Genomic DNA, 17,208 nt, shown 5'->3' with positions numbered 1-17,208 from the left:
GACAAGAGAGGGCGGCACACCGTTCTGAACTTCAGTTTTCACACACCTAAAGAGTTATGGGCACTAGGCCGTCCTCGCCAACAAATTTAAGAAACACAAAATGTACAGGAAAACTGTTACATGTAGAAGGTTATCCAAATGTAAATTGTCTTGGATACAGTACACAAGACGACCCATAAAACACTTTTGGAACTTCCTCCAGGGGCTGGCAAATACATCACCTCCACGCCCACAGGCACGGTAGGGGGCGGGGCCATCTACCCCCGCCCCTTGGAGATGCCACGCCCCGCTCGCGCCTGCGCAGTGTTTACCGACGGCCTCGAGCGCTTAGGCGGGAGGTAAGGGGCTGACGGGCTACCGCCTCGGGGGCGCTGGGCTACCATGTGGCACCGCGGGCCGGGCTGTGGACGCACGGGAGAGGCGCCGGTCACCAAGCCCGACTTCTGGTCAGTGTGAGCGCCGGGGCCGCGACCAGAAGTGGCCAAGCCTCCCTGGTTTCAGTTTTGGAGTAGTTGTCCCAGCGGGAGCGGGGAGGCCGAGGCCCCGCGGCGTAATGCCCTCCGGGATCGCTGTGAAGAGGTGCTCCGGGTCCTGGGTCGCCGGGGTGCCCGGCCAGCCGCGTCGCTGGGGTCGTCGGTGTAGCCCAGGTGCGCCCTGGTGACTCCGTGAGGGACGACGCGACGCCGGTGCCCAGGCAGGACGCGGAGAGGCCGCAGCTGCGAGTGCCGAGCCAGCACTTATACTCCGAGTGCCACCCACATGCCCAAGGGGATCCATTTCTTTGAGGGATAGGGTTGTCAGCAGTTTGGGACATTTTTCTAGGAAAGGAGCTCTTTCGTTTTTAAAAAACTCTAGAGTACTTTACTTCACCTTTGGGTACTTTTTCTTGTGGAACCTTAGTATCATAGTACCCATGATCATCTTAGTTGCAAGTACCAAGAGATCAAGTTTGTAAAGCACTTGACACCTCACTGCAAATGTGTGTGCTTGGAAAATGACTGCAGTCCTGACTTCTAAACGTTCTTTCATCCATGAAACAGCAGTTCTTATACATGCACAAACACCAAACAAAACTTGAGAGTAATTTACAATTATTGAAAAGTCTCAGAAGTTGCTGAAGGCCTTGGTTCCCACGCCTTTAATCCCTGCATTTAGGAGGCAGAGGCAGGGGGATCTCTTGAGTTCAAGGCTAGCCTAGTCTACAGTCTGCATTCCAGGACAGCCAGGACTACATGGAAAAACCCTGTCTTTTTTTTTTTTTTTTTTTTTTTTTTTTTTTGTTTTCGAGACAGGGTTTCTCTGTATAGCCCGGGCTGTCCTGGAACTCACTCTGTAGATCAGGCTAGCCTCGAACTCAGAAATCCGTCTGCCTCTGCCTCCCAAGTGCTGTGATTAAAGGTGTGCGCCACCAACGCCCGGCAAGAAACCCTGTCTTGACAAAAACAAAAAAGAAAGAAAACGAGTACAAGTAATACAGAACACTACGGCGCCCCTGTGTTAGTATTTTACATACCATACATAGCACACAGTCACAGAGAGCAAGAGGTTAACTGGGTCTCTTGTGATCCATTCTTTTTATTAGAGTCCTTTATTTTACAATGGGGTCTAATAAACAGCCATTACCTTTTCCAATCCATAACAGTATCGTAACTTTTATGCTTTTGAAGAGTCAGGAATGTTGGTAGTGCCTTTCAAGTAGGAGTTTGTCTGTAGTTAGTTGTGATTAGATTGTGTTGCATTTCTGTTAAGAATACCACAAGGTATAAGTACCCTTTTCAGTTTATGCCTCCATGGACCCTCCAGATGGGACCTACTGCTTGTGTGTTGACATGATCACAATTACTTAGTTAAATTTGGTAACTGGGGGATTCTCCATAGCAATTAGTACTCCAGTTATTCTCCAAGTACTGTTACTTTGATACTGTGACAGCCCTCAATTTCCCTCCTTCCTTTTATTGAATTCTCTAAGGAGGAGCTTTCCATCTCTCTTATTTCTTTATCTGTATTCAATTCTTTGTGTCAACAAACTCCTGTGATTGCTGGGCAGTGGTGGTGCACACCTTTAATCCCAGCACTTGGGAGGCAGAGGCAGGTGAGTTTAGGGCCAGCCTGGTCTACAGAGAGAGTTCCAGGACAGCCAGGGCTACACAGAGAAAGCCTGTCTTAGGAAAAAAAACAAAACCTCATATGATTATTTTGCTATTAGTATGTACTTCATATATCAAATTGTTCTCACTTTGGCCATTAGGAGGTTTTGTGATGTCATTATTTTCTGTACTTCTGTGACATCTGCACAGTTGTGGAATCAAGTGCATCTCTGAGGACTCCTGGTCTTCCCTCACCTGCGGCTTGCTGCCCTCCCTCCATCTTTCAGAATGGTATTAACACACCTGTGGTCTAGGGGTGCTTACTGCTACTAGGGTGCCATTACATTCAGAGCCTCACAGAAGACAGCAGTACATGCATATCTACATCCATCTATGCAAGATCAACACTTATTTCTGAATCTGTTTGTATGTGGTTAAGAAATCAAAGTGCAGACTGGTATCTCTCTGTTTATACTCCTAGGATCATCCTGGTATAGGCTCCTGCTTGTTCTCTAACAGTGAGAACTGACTCATTTTCTGGGAAATGTTTCCCTATCTGTCCAGTCCTGGTATATGCAGAAAGTCATTCCAGGATATCTGAAATATACTACCTGGAGAAACACACAGCATAACTGTCCTCACCTGTAGCCTTTCAATGATCAGCAAAACTACCATGTCCTGTTCTTTACTTGCTTTCTTCTCCATGGTAATACAGTCTTATTTCTCCTATATCTTGGTATTTTTATTTCATTAAAGTAATGTAATAACTTCACAGAAGTTTGAGAACTAAGGAATTTTGTATTATTTTTGAACATTTTTACAGGTGTATGCTTTTTATCTCTTTAAACCTAGTGTTTTAATCATGTAACATGGTCCAATTTTATGACTTAAAAATAAAAAATGATGGACTGTACTTTCAGTCAGTATTCCAACACACTTGTATACCACATTTTGACACTGAACTGGGATCCTCCTGTAACAGATAACAGATGTGAGCTACTTTATCATTTGATGGCGTGGTAGATGATATTTTGTTATGGTGACACTATGTCTGCAATAATTTGAATATTATGCTGTCAGATATATAATTACATATTATAATTCTGTAAACAATAGGAAATGATAGAAAAAAAATTAATTCTAGCTAGAAAGGGACCGTGAACTAGAAAAGTCTCCTAGGATACCATTTTTCCCCTCACTAATCAAACCAATCATTGCTTAGAATATGGAGAAGTGCTTCTGGTAGACTGTAAGTAGGAAGAACATGTAATGGCTTATTTGGCAATGAGTATATTTTTAAAACTTAAAGTTTATCTGCTTTATATTTCTACTTTTAGTTGTCTGAGTAGTCATGGAGGTAGTATAGATTTATATCTGAGGAAAGTAATCAGAATGTAGTTTGTAATAGTAGAAAATTAGGATCATCTTGAAGAGCTAACAATGGATGATTAGATTACGGAACACACACAGTGTGATACTATACTACTATGTAATAAAAATATTTACATGCTGACATTTTCTATATACTTGATCATGTTGTTCAAAATAAAACCAGTCAGTCTGTCATTCAATCCAGCAATAGGTTATTATTTGCATTCCATCCTTTTATTTTCTTAATTTTCTTTATTTGTTATAATGTGTTTTTCATAATACTTTGCAATGCTTTGTGTTTTGAAGGGGAGAAAGGTGAATTCAGTAGATGTTTAGTGACCACATTATCTACCAGATATACCTTAACAGACTCTAGGGATCCTTGGGAGTACCAAAAAGAAATGTGCGTGTTCATTCTCTCCCTCTCTCCCTTTCTCCCTCTCTCCCTCTCTCCCTCTCTCCCTTTCTCTCTCTCTCTCTCTCTTTCTCTTTCTCTCTCTCTCTCTCACACACACACATACACACACATACCACACACATACACTCTCCATTCCCCTATCTCTTGTCTCTCTCTGTCTCTCTGTCTCTTTCTCTCTCATACACTCCATTTCCCTGTCTCTCTCTGTCTCTCACTCACTCACTCACACACACACTCCCTTTGCCTGTGTGTCTCTGTCTCTCCCTTTCTGTCTCTCTCACACACATACACTCTCCATTTTCCTCTGTTTCTTGTCTCTCTCTGTCTCTTTTTCTCTCTAACACACACGCCATTTTCCTGTCTCTGTCTTTCTTTGACTCACTCACTACTCACTCACTACTCACTCACTACTCACTCCCTTTCCCTCTGTGTCTGTGTCTCTGTCTCTGTCTCTCTCTCTCTCTCTCTCTCTCTCTCTCTCTCTCACACACACACACACACACACACACACACACACACACTTGCACTCCGTTTCCCTCTGTCTCTCTGTCTCTCTATCCCCTCTAGCTTGCTCTCTCTCCCTCTTCTGCCCTCCCGTTCTCTTCTTCCTCCCTCCTTTTAGTAGTTCTTTTTAATGAGTTTGTTAAACTGAGCCTTGCATGTCTGAAAATAATTATTTTGACTTCACCACAGATGATAACTCGCCTAGGTATGCACCAGCTCCCAAGTACTTTGAAGACATTCATATCTTTGATATATTGCTTTGATGAAAAGTTGGCTGCTTTTGTTGTTTTAATTTATCTGTTATCTCTGGTTTGCTCTTTAAGATCTTTTTCTTTGTCCTTGATGCTCTGATTTTCCAATCATTTGCTTAGGTAAGTTTGTTTTTATTTATGCTAGCAGGATTTATGCAGAAGAGTTTCTGCCTTTAATTTTCAGCGTATTTTCTTTAAACCCTTTCTTTTGGTTGTTTTCTGTATTTTTTTACATTTGTTACTGAGCTTGTGAATTTATGTCCTTTATCTTCTCCTTTACAGTCTTCATCTTGTCATCGTCCGAATTCCGAGTCCTCTCTCCAGCTAGGTATGATTTCTTATTTACTTTATCTTTTGAGGTTTCCCATTTAGAAAGTTTAATTTCCCTTATGTACCTGTTAACTCTTTTGTAGCATTTTGAGCTCATTCTTTTTGTCCTTTTGAAAAGTTTATTCCTTTATTTATGTCTTTGTAAATTTAAGAATTTAAGGCGGTGGTGGCACACACCTTTAATCCTCCTTGGGAGGCAGAGGCAGGCAGATTTCTGAGTTCCAGGCCAGCCTGGTCTACAGAGTGAGTTCCAGGACAGCCAGGGCTACACAGAGAAACCCTGTCACGAAAAGTAAAAAAATAAGAATAGACTTTTTTTGGATCACTTTCTCATCTCTGGGCCCGCCCATTGTTACTTTCTGCTGCAGTCCGAGCCTGTTTCTTTTGATGCTGTACTTCTATCCATGTGTCTCTAGTTTATGTCTGCTCTGTGGTTCAGTTTTAACTCTGCTCTTGGTGCCTGGAGATTTTCCCTGAGAGCTTGTATTAGGCATAAGAATTAAGTTCTTAGCCAATGGGTAATGGAAGCAGTTTTTATAGCCACTGTTTCAAGATTTTCAACTACGAAAGAAAGGAGAAAAACAGAACATTATTTAAAGCAGCTCTTAATGTTTGGGGACATTCGGTCTCTTTGAGAGTTTGAAAACAGTGAATCCTAAAGAGTCAGGGTCTCACAGAATCAATGCGTGAAGGTGTATCTTTACAAGGCCTGGGTAAGAGGCCATAATCCAACGGAATTACATATTCAATTTATTATTGTTTTTTGACTATGGGCTAAGGGGTGACATTAAGGTATGATATAATTTGATGGTGTTCAAGCTTGGTTAAGCAGGGAAGCACATACTTATATCAGATGTTACAAGCACAAACTTATAACATTGATGTAAGTAAATGTCTCTAGTTAAAGCCTCTGTGGGGTTTTAGAGCATGCTCACCTCCAGCTCCCATCTCTTCTGTCCTGTCCTGTCTCCAAAAGCATATGTTGGGACTTTCAGTCTGGCTATAGAATCCTAGTAACATCTTTATACTTATATGTCTGAAGAGAATCTGGTGTTAGGATTCGAGCGCAGTTTGGACAGACAACACCAAAGCCGATCCGATCCGGTTCCAAGGGAAGGGGTTTATTTGGGGAAGGGAGTGGGAGAGAGGAACGGGAAGATGGCGAGTGAAGAGAAGACGAAGAGAGAGAGAGGTTGGGGGTGGTCCCAACTATTTAAGTGGGTGATGACGTGTGTAATTTACCAGGTGTAGGTGAGTCAGGTAGGTGAATTCTGGGAGTGGTTGTCCCAGCAACGTAGGAGTCGCAGGCCCCTGAATATGACGTCACCGGGTTCAGACTTATACTAACATCTGGTTCTTTAATTTTTAAGTATATTTATGTATTTGTATGTGTCATGCATGTGCTATGGTGTGCATGTGGAGGTCAGAGGAAGACTTGTGGGAATCAGTTCTCTCCCATGTAGGACCTGAGACTCAGACTCAGGCTATGTCTTGGCAGCAAGCGCCTTTACCCACTGAGTGGTCTCCTGGCCTTGTAAATAAGGTTCTTATTAGAGTTCTATTGCTGGTTATTTGGTAGACACTACTAATCACCTTGTTTAAGAAGAAGAGATAAGGGCCTTCCATGAGAGGAGTTCTGTATTGTGAAATCTACTTGAAGTATATAATTGCACAATTACATTACGATGACATTGGAAGTGGGGTTTGATACAAGCAGAAATGTTAAGAGGGGATTTTTCCCTGGCAGGTTTGCTATTTGTCAGTTTTTAAAAAGATGGCTATTCTGTGCCCAAACATATCAGGAAGTCATCCTCATTTTTAATGGTGTTTATACACATACTGCACATTATAGGAGACCTCAGGAAACAGCCACAAAATGTAGAGTAGACACTGCAGGTTGAGGAGATCATTGATAGTTTTATTTTATTCTGTTCAATTTTTTTATTTTCTTTAAACTTTTAATTGTATATTTATTCCCTCTCTCTCCCTTTCTGTGAGTGTTCATAAACTTTTAATTGTACATTTATTCTCTCTCTCTCCCCCTCTCTGTGCGTGTTTATGTGCATGAGTGCGTGTGTGTGTGTGTGTGTGTGTGTGTGTGTGTGTGCGCGCGCCTGTGAGAATGAGTTGTTTCCTTCTACCATGTGGGTCTCAGATATTGAACTCATGTCTTCAGCCCTGGTGGTAAGCTCTTTTGCCCACGGAGTCATCTTGTGGGCCCCCATTTATACATATTTTCTGAACATTCTAGAGTAAGCTTGGGAGGTAGAGGCAGGAGCATTGGAGTTTCCAGGCCAGCCTAGAGTTACATAGTTCCCATCCTGTCTGTGCTATAAAAATGAACACTATTTGAAAAGTATTCAAGAATGACTAGATACTATTTTCGTGAAGAGAATATTTTAATATCTGTTAATTCATAGAGAAACAAAGCTATTCAAGTTCAATTGTAGGTTTATATATATTTAAAGTATAATTACATATTTGTTGCCTTTTATGTTTTTAAAATGTTATTTTATGTGTATGAGTGTCTGCCTGTATGTATGTCTGTGCACTGTATGTGTAGTGCCAGAAAGGGCCAGAAAATGGTGCCAGATCCCCTGGAACTGGAGTTACTAATGGCTGCAAATCATCATGTGGGTGCTGGGAACCAAACCTGGGTCCCCTGGAAGAACAGCCAGTGCTCATAACTATCACTCTCTCTCTCCAGCCCTGTATTTGTTTACTTTTAAAAAGAATGGACTCTGTTGTAAAAGCATTCTTCAATGTTCCCTTTTAGGTGTTTGTGTATGAGAGAAGAGAGCTGCTGCAAGAGGAAGTGCCTCAACCAGCTTCAGGATGGCTGAAGATGAAGAAAAAGTGAAGTTACGCAGGCTTGAGCCAGCTATACAGAAATTCACTAAGATAGTGATCCCAACAGACCTGGAGAGGTTAAGAAAACACCAGATAAACATCGAGAAGGTGAGCGTTCCATTTGTACTACAGAAGCAGGTACTTGTGTAGATTCTTACTTGCTGTCTGCATTTCAGCTGAAGAGAAAGTCTGAGGCTTTTCTGAGACACCTCCACCCTGCTGATACAGCGGCATTACTTTTCAACTAGTCTTCAAGTTCTACAAGTGCAGTTCTCATATATTCCTTCTGTTGTGTTGAGGAGGGGAGATGAGAGTAGAGTTTGTTCCTTTTTAATTTACATGTGGAGGTCTAGATAGTAATTAAATTCAAACCGTTTGATGGTGCCCCGTAGTGTGAAGGTGGGGTGCTGTAGCTAATGGACCTGCCTTAATCTCGTTCACCCCATGGCAAGTGTTTTGAACTTGTGCCTATCAAGAACTTCTATCCTCTTCAGGTGCACATGTAAAAGACGTAAACAATTGTGTGATGTGAGGGAATTTCCTTTCTTCACTGCTTCTCTTTGACAAAGGCCCCAAACTGAGAAGCACTGCCAAGGTAGATGAGCTGCTCAGAGGCCCTGCCCTGGCCAGGGAGTGCTGTGGGCTTGTGATGTTTACCTCAGCCTCAGGTTTACTGAGAACTGAGCTTTGACTTGGAAATGTGGGTTGTCTTCTGCTTCCAGCACTGACCTATGTGTACCTTTGCTTCTTTATTTTTATTTTTATTATAGGATTAGGGAGGTTGATGTGATTATTAAGCCTTTCAATATAAGCTGTATTCACTAAAAATACCAAAGTTTTTCTTCTACTGATTTTTCTAGTATTTAAGTGCTTTTTAAAAACACAAAAATTAATTTCTAAGATGTTTACAATGAAAATTTCTCTGAGGGTCTTTTCTAGAATTAAGGATTAATATTTTTTCATCCCTTAATTCTTCTCTTTTTTACATATGGAACATAAGTGATGGCTATAGCTTGTCAGGATGCAGCAGGAATTGTCTGGTAAACTGCTTATTCTTGGACTGGAAGAAAAAGAAAGCTCTCCTGCTTAGCTTAATGGGATAGAGATCGCAGCTTATCAAACCTTTTACCTGAGTTGAGTAATCCAAAGTAAACACTCTACTTCTATTTTCTCCATTACAAAGGATAAGAATTAGGTAGATGAACTGAATCTGAAAGGTAGAAACAAGAAGTCTATGGGCTATTAAAGCCATTTCCCCCTCTATTGTCCTACTTTAAGTTTGACATTTAACATATCTTTCCTATTTTTAATGGAAATGCCTGCCATCATTGCTCTTCAATCCTAGCTAAGGGGTCTGTGCTCCTATAGCAGAGTAATAGGGTTGGGTGCCTTGGTGATTGGATTAGCTGTACCAGGTGTAGTAAGAGAATTACCTGGAGTTTAGTGCCATCAATCCTGCTCTGACTGAAGATGTTTCTTTTAGCAGTTTTGCTTATTATGAAACCTTTAGACATTATCAGATAATTATAATGGACAGATAGATGACAATATCTAAAGCCAAGAAAGTAAGCTCATACTGATTTATGCTCTTTTCTTTAAATATCCTTGAACATTTCATGTCTGCAGGGTTTCTAGTTTGCTTATGAAAGCTCCTCTTTCTGTGCACAGACTTGAACGATGCATTTTGGTGGCTAGGCTGTGGTATGAAACACATTTAAAACTGCAGCACTCACTCTTTAGAAGAGTTAAGAACTAAATTCAGGCTCCAGGTGTCTTACATGCCTTACTTTCAAAAAGGCATATTCTTCTTGAAGAAAAGGTGCAGAAAGATAAAATATTTATTATTCTGGCCATCAGTCATCCAGTATGAATTTAAAAGAAGAAAGCCAGACTGGAGGGAAATTGAAGGTAAGCCTTTAGCAGAGTGAGTCTGCAACAATGAAAACAAAGAGAGCAGTGTGCCCGGGACACCTGGGCCATGTGCATAGGCCCGGCAGGGCGACCCTGGACACATGATAAGTGTTACTAGCATGTGATGCTGACGTTTGAAGCCTTAGTGTGTCATAGGTGTAGCACAGTAAATAGGAACTGCAGGATAGCCAAGTTGGGACACAGTTGTCTTTGTTTCGTATTGTTAGGATCTAAAGAGAAGCGTACTGTGTGGGACGTACACAAGGTTAGTATGAGTTAGTTTATGGCTAAGGTGCAAGTGGCAGAAACCCCCTGAATGGCTTATCAGATAAGGTGGAGTTTGTTTGCCTTGGATTTGCCTCGTCTCATCGCTCATGGTGATGGAAGCTGTCCATTACCTGCAGGCATGCGCTTCACCCGAGCTTCATTTTCCTCCTAATGATCTTATTAGAGCTTTTTCATTTTGAAGGTGAATTCCTCAGTAAAGAAGGTAGAGGAAGTATGGCGCTGCATAATCTTACTTTCTGTCTTACATCTGTTAATGACATGCACCCCATCATTTACCTCCTGTCTTACATCTGTTAATAACTTGCACCCCATCATTTGCCTCCATCGAGCTTTGTTCTTTGTTCAAATCCCCCAGCTCTGGTTCTTCTTGTGGGGTATGCTCTGTAATGTCATCACTTCATATTTAAACACACTATCTTGACACAGCCCTGTTTATAGATTTAACATCTATGTTTTAACTCCAGTCTACCTATTGGAGTTATTTTATCAGAGGTGAGGCTACAGTAGGGATGAAGTAGGGGCTAAGAGGGGTGAGTGTACTATACATTATATGACTATCCATCTGGCCTAAGAGAAGGGAAGTGAACAGGAAGACAACACAGAGCACTGAGGGATCCCTGGTCCAGGCTGCTTGGGGCATCCCATCTCATCCTTGCCCTTAATAGGTTTGGAGTCCAGGATCCCCAGCTTCTCTAGTTGGCCCTGAAGAGAGGGCTACTGTCCATGGTCTTAGGGCAGGGCAGTTGCTTGAGCACGTGGGGATGTAATGTGATAATACGTGAAGCTTCCACCAATCTGCTTTCTCCCCACCACACTTTGTAGCTAGTCACCTGTACCTAGTAGCTCTGGATGTCCAGCATTCCTGGAGTACAAGTGCCATTCCCCCCACCAGCCACCTCTGCAGCGTCAAAATTGTCCTCCTCCTTGGTCTGCTGAATCCACTGCAATGTGTCTATATTCTTCCCAGCTTCTGCAGTTTGTTTAAAAGTTCTTGTCTGTTGGTGTCTTCTGCTGTATTCTCGTTGCTCTTGTGAATATTTGCTTCTTAACATTCTTTATTATACTTTCCTGAGATTTTGAGCAGAGATGAATATTTGTATTCAATCTGCCAGGTTTAATGAGAAACAAGATTATTTATTACAGGAAATAAATATTAGCTTGGTGTTTGCTGTTTCTCAGATTGTTTGCATTGAGTAATATGTAAAAATAGATTTCCAATTCTCAAGAAGTTTCAAGTTCAGTTAAAGACACAGATAGGAAATAATCCAAGAATGATGGAGGCAGCATGTGACTGTGTGGAATAGCAGACATACACTAGACAGTAGGCATGTGCCTGAACCCAGAAATTCCAAGTGAAGGAAGCAGGCTGACATGCTATTTATGTATTTGTTCATACTTGTTTGTTAATTTGTAATTATAACTAGCCCCCCTCCCCAACCTGTGTCTGTCTCCTTTACCAAACTCAGATGATGGTGAATGATAATTTAGTTCTCGTTCATGTTTGATTATTAAGGAGCTAAAGGTATATCTCACAGTTCTGGCTAGTAAGCCTTGATCAAAAGCCTGGTAGAAATTTGGAAACTTACAGGAATATTTTCCTACTTTAAAAAAAAATACACATATAATAAAACATTCCCATTTCTTCCAGTGGTCTGGCTGTGTCTTCCTGTTGTGTCTGGAAATATAGCAAACCCCACTGGATTAGGACACAATCGAGGGCCTTATTGAAAGTGGTAAAGAAGAAAGCAGCAGCCAGGCATGTGATAACCTTTTAACATCTGTATTGAACTACCCGAGGATGACCCCCATACCCCTGAGATGACCCGCACACTCTTGTCTGCTTTCTGTGTTTATTGTTGAAGCCATTTTAAAGTTTGTGTTTCTGTATTTTGCAACTCAAAGCATAATGTGGTGGTTTTGCCTTAATTTACCTGCCTGTCCTGCTGTGCAGATAGACAAAGACCATCTCCTGTAAAAGCCTCCAGTTTAGAGCTGTGTGTCAGTGGCCCGAACTTAACTACAAATTTAAAAGTTGCTTCTTCTAGTGTTTTTCATGTATATTATTAAGTCACCCTACTTCCCACTACTCTCCCATCAAATATTTAGGATAATAGCTTTTCATAATACATCCCAATTTCATATAAATTTGAATAGTAGGAAGAGCATCATGAATTAGTTTATTCTTTTTTTTTTGTCATTCACTGTATTAAGAGATAATGCCATTGAGGCAGTAATCACTTCTACAGCCTTTTTAGTATGTGGGTGAATAATGACAGCAGTAGCAAAGGCTGCTGCTTTTCTTTGCTGAGAATTATGTTACAGGTTTCCATATGTTACAACACTTCATCTTACAATAGCTGTATAGGTCAAGTATTATTGATGCTTTGTCTTCTGGTTTTTATGTTTATTTATTATTTATGTGTATGTACGTGGACACACATGCCGCAGTGTGGATGTGGAGACCTGAGAATCACCTTTGGAGTCCTTTCTCTTCCTTCTATGGTGTGGCTCCTGGAGATTAAACTCAGTTCTTGGGCTTAGGGGCGAGTACCTGCTGAACCATTTCACCACCCCAAGTTTTGCTTTTTGAGACAAGGTTTCACTATGTAAGCCCCAGCTGGCCTTGACCCCTGGACCTCCCTTTCCTAGCTCCCCAGTGCTGGGGTTCCAGGCCTGCACTCTCACACTGTACTCTGTGTTACGTTGAAGGTAGAGAGACATTTAGAGCTGATCAGCTGTATCCTTGGAGGTTGCTATGTTAGTGCATGTGTCTAATGTATACGTACTTGAGGGTGCGCTTCTAGGAAGGGCATCAAATGAAGGAGGGCAGAGCCGAGCACTGCATCAGTCGTCTCAGAATGCCACTTCTTACTGCTCCGTCCTTAACTGCTGGGGACTGGGAGCTATTGAGCCAGATAGTGCCGTTACAATTGCACTTCTTGGCTCCAGGGCAGAGCCTCATGTGTACATTATCGTAATTCTCACCAAGTACAGCAGTGATCTCTCATCTGTGCTACCTCTTCCTTCTTTAACATCACCTGTGAATTTGATAGTTAATGTGTTGTTTGTTTTGAAGTTATACGTGAGAATGCTGGACAGAAAAGGGACAGGGTCTCCAGTTCCCCAAGGTCTCTCACACCGTCTCTCTACTAATTTAGTAAACACTTCCCCCAAGCTTTGCATTAATATTTATAGCCCAGGTTTTTAAAATATATATATTCTTTGTGAAAATTAGGTCAACATTTGCAAATATTAGGAATTTCTCCAGTTCTTCATAAATGCACAGACATATTTGCAAGGCTTCTTGGTTTACTCAGATGTCTTGTGCCTGTTGATTTGAGCTCATTTGAAGTGAGTAGGTTTACTCTCTCTTGGTAGCTTTACCCTACCCTCCCTCCCTCCCTACCTCCCTCCCTCCCTCCCTCCTTCCCTCCCTCCTTCCTTCCCTCTTTCCTTTCCTTTCTTTGTTCCTTCCTTTCTTTCCATTGTTTTAGAGGAGAAGGGGTTGGATTTGCTAATGATAGAACACAGAACCTCTTCCCTTCCCTTCCTCCCTTCCCTTCCCTTCCTCCCTCCCTTCCTCCCTCTCTCCCTCCCTGCCTTCCTCCCTCCTTCCTTTCCTTCATCTTTGTTATACCCTACAGTGCTGACTAGAATTTCCAGTGTGACACTAGCTGGGACTGGTAAGACCAGATTTTTACCTTCTTTCTAGTCTCAGAGAGAGTATTTCACCACAAAGTATGATGTGATCTGTGTGGATTACATTTTAGCAGCTGCCTCGTGTGTGTGTGTGTGTGTGTGTGTGTGTGTGTGTGTGTGTGCCCATGTATCATGTTGGCATATAGAGATCAGAGGACAACTTATAGGAGTTCGAGTTAGTCATGGAGATGGAATTCCAGCAGTTAGTTCTGGCACCCACCTGCTGAACCTGAGAGTTTAGAAATAAAAAGTTGATGTTTATCTGAGTATTTACCATTTTCCATACTTTTCATTCCTTCTTGGAGAATCAAAGTTCGGCCAGTGCCGTCAGCCTTTCTCATAGTGTCTGTACACTAGTGACAGATGCTGGCAGCTGCTGTGGATGTGAGCACACATTCCTCCTTCACTTCCCTGGGTGGAAGTTGTGGAGCTGTGTCTCTTCCCTGAGACCTACATGTTCCATTTTTCTCTGGTTCGTGTTGTTTACTGGAGACTTCTGTCACTCAAGCAGCTTTTGTTCTTTCTGCCTGCTTTGGGGATTTATTGATTTTTTTTTTTAAATTCTGACCTTAGTTCTTAACATTTAATGTTACTATTAACAAATACTTAAAATTCTACATATGTGATAAAGATGTGTAAGGAATGCTGTTCAACTTCCAGCTTCTTTTATATCGTCATTCTCTATATTGTCCATCCCCAGAGAATTTGTAGGTAGACAAAAACATTATTTTGGCCAAAAAAAGTAATTAGGTCTGATATTTTGTTACTTTTATTATTATTTCTAAATATTTGAAATGTAATGATGAATGCCTTTAGAAAGTTAGCTGTCATTACAAAAGTCACTGTCTCTCCTCCCTGGCATGTTAGAGTCTGAGTAAAGGCTTTTGTGGGAACTGGACATGGTCTTGTGATGTAAAAGTCAGCACTTTCCTCATTTTCTTCACTCTTTTTCTTTCTGTCTCTCTTTTTTAAATAGTATCAACGGTGCAGAATTTGGGACAAGTTGCATGAAGAACACATCAATGCCGGGCGCACTGTTCAGGTAAGGCTGTTGTGTTTGGTAAATCGTTGGGAAGAGACAGTCTTGAGAACATTTTGCTAAAGTAATTCAGGATGATAAGCCCATATCTAAAATGTTCATTTTAAAATGTGTGAGATGAGACCCAAGTGTAAACAAAGTCCATTCCTGTTATGTGCCTTTTGCAGCTTCCTGAGGCAGTGGCAGGAATTTTTGTGCACCCATGTTTGGGCTTCATCTCATGCGGTCAGCCTGTGGCATCACACTCGTTGGATGCTTTAGGACTTTTGGTTGTGGGGTATGGGGCTCAGCTGACTCCTTCCTAGCTGACCCTCTGTTGTGTTTTGTTACTGTTTACCAGGAACTGCCGAGTCACCTTTCTCCTGAGTAATTTTTCTTCAGGAATAATAGATCAACTTACATTTTCACAGTCAGTGCATTTTCTTGTATTAATTTGTTGACTGACAAATAATGCTACTCGTAGTTTTAACATTTTTTTAAAAATTGCTTTGAAGGGTAAAAGTTTTTCACATATGCTGTGTGTGTTCTTCATGTATGCTATACTGATGTGTTTATAAGACACCAACATCTATAATTTGAGAGATACAGAATTCTATTTGAAATGTATTACCTATATTTGATAGTTATTTTTAAAAACTCTAATTATTTTAAACTAGCTTTTAAAAATAGTATTTTCAGGGCCAGTGAGATAGTTTACCAGTAAGGGCACTTGCCACCAAGCCTGAGAGCCCAAGTTTCAGCCCAGGGCCAACATGGAAGAAGGGGATAACTGACTCCAGCTAGTTGTCCTTTGACCCCCACATGTGTGCTGTGGCCTCAGGTACACCCACACTAAATAAGTAAATAAGTGCAAGTCTTGAAAAATATATATACTCATTATTTGTTTTTAAAGTACAACACAGTTAGAGACAGAACCCCAAGATTCTCTATTTTCAAGACCTATTAGGAAGAATCCATTGTGAGGCCGTTGGCCCATTTCCCATGTTACCTAGTGATTACGGAACAGCCCCGTCACTGGTGGCTCAGGTGCTGTCATTTTACCCCTGCCATGTAGATAGAGCTATAGCTTTTCATTTTGTTCTCCTTCTCTTTTGTAATTGCATATATACAGTCCTTGGTTCAGTTAGTACTTAGTATCTCAATAATTTCATTATAAGGATATTATTTTCTGTAAGTCAAATAGTGAAATCCAGCCTTTGCTTTTTTCTTTTTTTTTTTTAAGTTAATAACAACCTTGTTTTTAATTACCTGGCTTTCTGTCTGTATATTCTTGAGTTTTGTTAAAATGTTCCATGTGTCTTATCACACTGCTGTTAATAATACTGGTGTGTGTGTGTGTGTGTGTGTGTGTGTGTGTGTGTGTGTGTGTGTGTATCTGTCCCATTTGCTATTTAAGAAGTTCCATCACTAAGCCGGTCAGCCCCAGACCCAGCAGGACTCTGCTGCTGCACTGGTTCCCCAGGGTGCTCCTGCGTAGGCACTGTTTGGTGGACATTTGGTCTTCCTCGGGTCTTAACTTTTTGTATTGTTTTGTTGGTCAGCATCCAGAGGAAAAGGTCAGGTAACGTGCCTAAAGCTCCACTGTAGCTTCACCAGGTGGAGAATTCTCTTTGGAATTGGCTTTAAGGGTGAATGCTTTCCAACTCTTTCAAAAGCTAGAATCACCTGATTTCCCAGTCTTTGCATAGGACTTCCTGCTACCGCCCACCCCCAGCCTCCACCCCAGGACCTTTTGTGCTCTGTTTATCACAAATGCTCGGAAATTTTAATAAAGTATGTTGTATTATGTGTTGTCTCCATCTTAAAACTAGTGTTCATTAGGTCTGTGAATTTTTATTTATTTTATTTTCATGTGCATTGGTGTTTTACCTGCATGTATGTCTGTGTGAGAGTGCTGGAGTTACAGACCCTGGGGAGCTGCCATGTAAGTGCTAGGAATTGAGCCTGGGTCCTTTAAGTGGGTTAAGAGCAACAGTGCTCTTAACCACTGCGGCACCTTTCCAGCACCTATTTGTTTGTATTTTGAGACAAAATCACACTGGGCACAGGCTGGCTAGTTCAGACATTTAGCACATGTTAAATGTCAGGTAAAATAATATGCTTTGGTGACCTCAGTGAAGGCAGGCAGATTCCAGGAACCTGCTGTTCAGAGAGGTTAGACAGCCAGTGAGCTCCACATTCTGTGAGAGACCATGTTTTAAAAAGTAAGCTAGAGAACAATAGAGGAAGATAGCCAACAGGCTCCACACATACAGTCACACATACTAACATGTACAGATGTGTACGTGCACTGTGACTCCCAGATTTTATCTGACCCGACATCTGCGTATTCATTCTTTCACTCACTTGTTCATTCACTGTTTTCACATTACAAATGCTGAGTTGAATGGTTCAGCAGAGACCACATGTCTTGCAGGGTCTCAGTTCTGTACTACCTGGCCCTGCAAAACTGTTTGCCAA

The 17,208-nt window shown here is 41.5% G+C and overlaps 1 protein-coding gene across 1 annotated transcript in view; it reads left to right on the top strand.

The window, feature by feature from the left end:
* The first annotated feature begins 339 nt into the window (after positions 1-339).
* Stx17 (syntaxin 17) overlaps positions 340-17,208 on the top strand; it is a 54,634-nt gene continuing 37,765 nt past the window's right edge. Inside the window, exons 1-4 of the mRNA XM_028770262.1 lie at positions 340-446; positions 4,914-4,959; positions 7,738-7,919; positions 14,686-14,751. Of these exons, the coding sequence (XP_028626095.1) occupies positions 7,797-7,919; positions 14,686-14,751 (189 nt within the window). The 5' untranslated portion in view covers positions 340-446; positions 4,914-4,959; positions 7,738-7,796. The remainder of the gene's footprint in view (positions 447-4,913; positions 4,960-7,737; positions 7,920-14,685; positions 14,752-17,208) is intronic.

The sequence above is a fragment of the Grammomys surdaster genome, unplaced genomic scaffold (genome assembly GCF_004785775.1).
Source record: "Grammomys surdaster isolate TR1022 unplaced genomic scaffold, NIH_TR_1.0 199, whole genome shotgun sequence".
Classification (NCBI taxonomy): Eukaryota; Metazoa; Chordata; class Mammalia; order Rodentia; family Muridae; genus Grammomys; species Grammomys surdaster.
The sequence above is the reverse complement of the archived record's forward strand: the minus strand, read 5'-3'. Positions and strand labels throughout refer to the sequence as shown.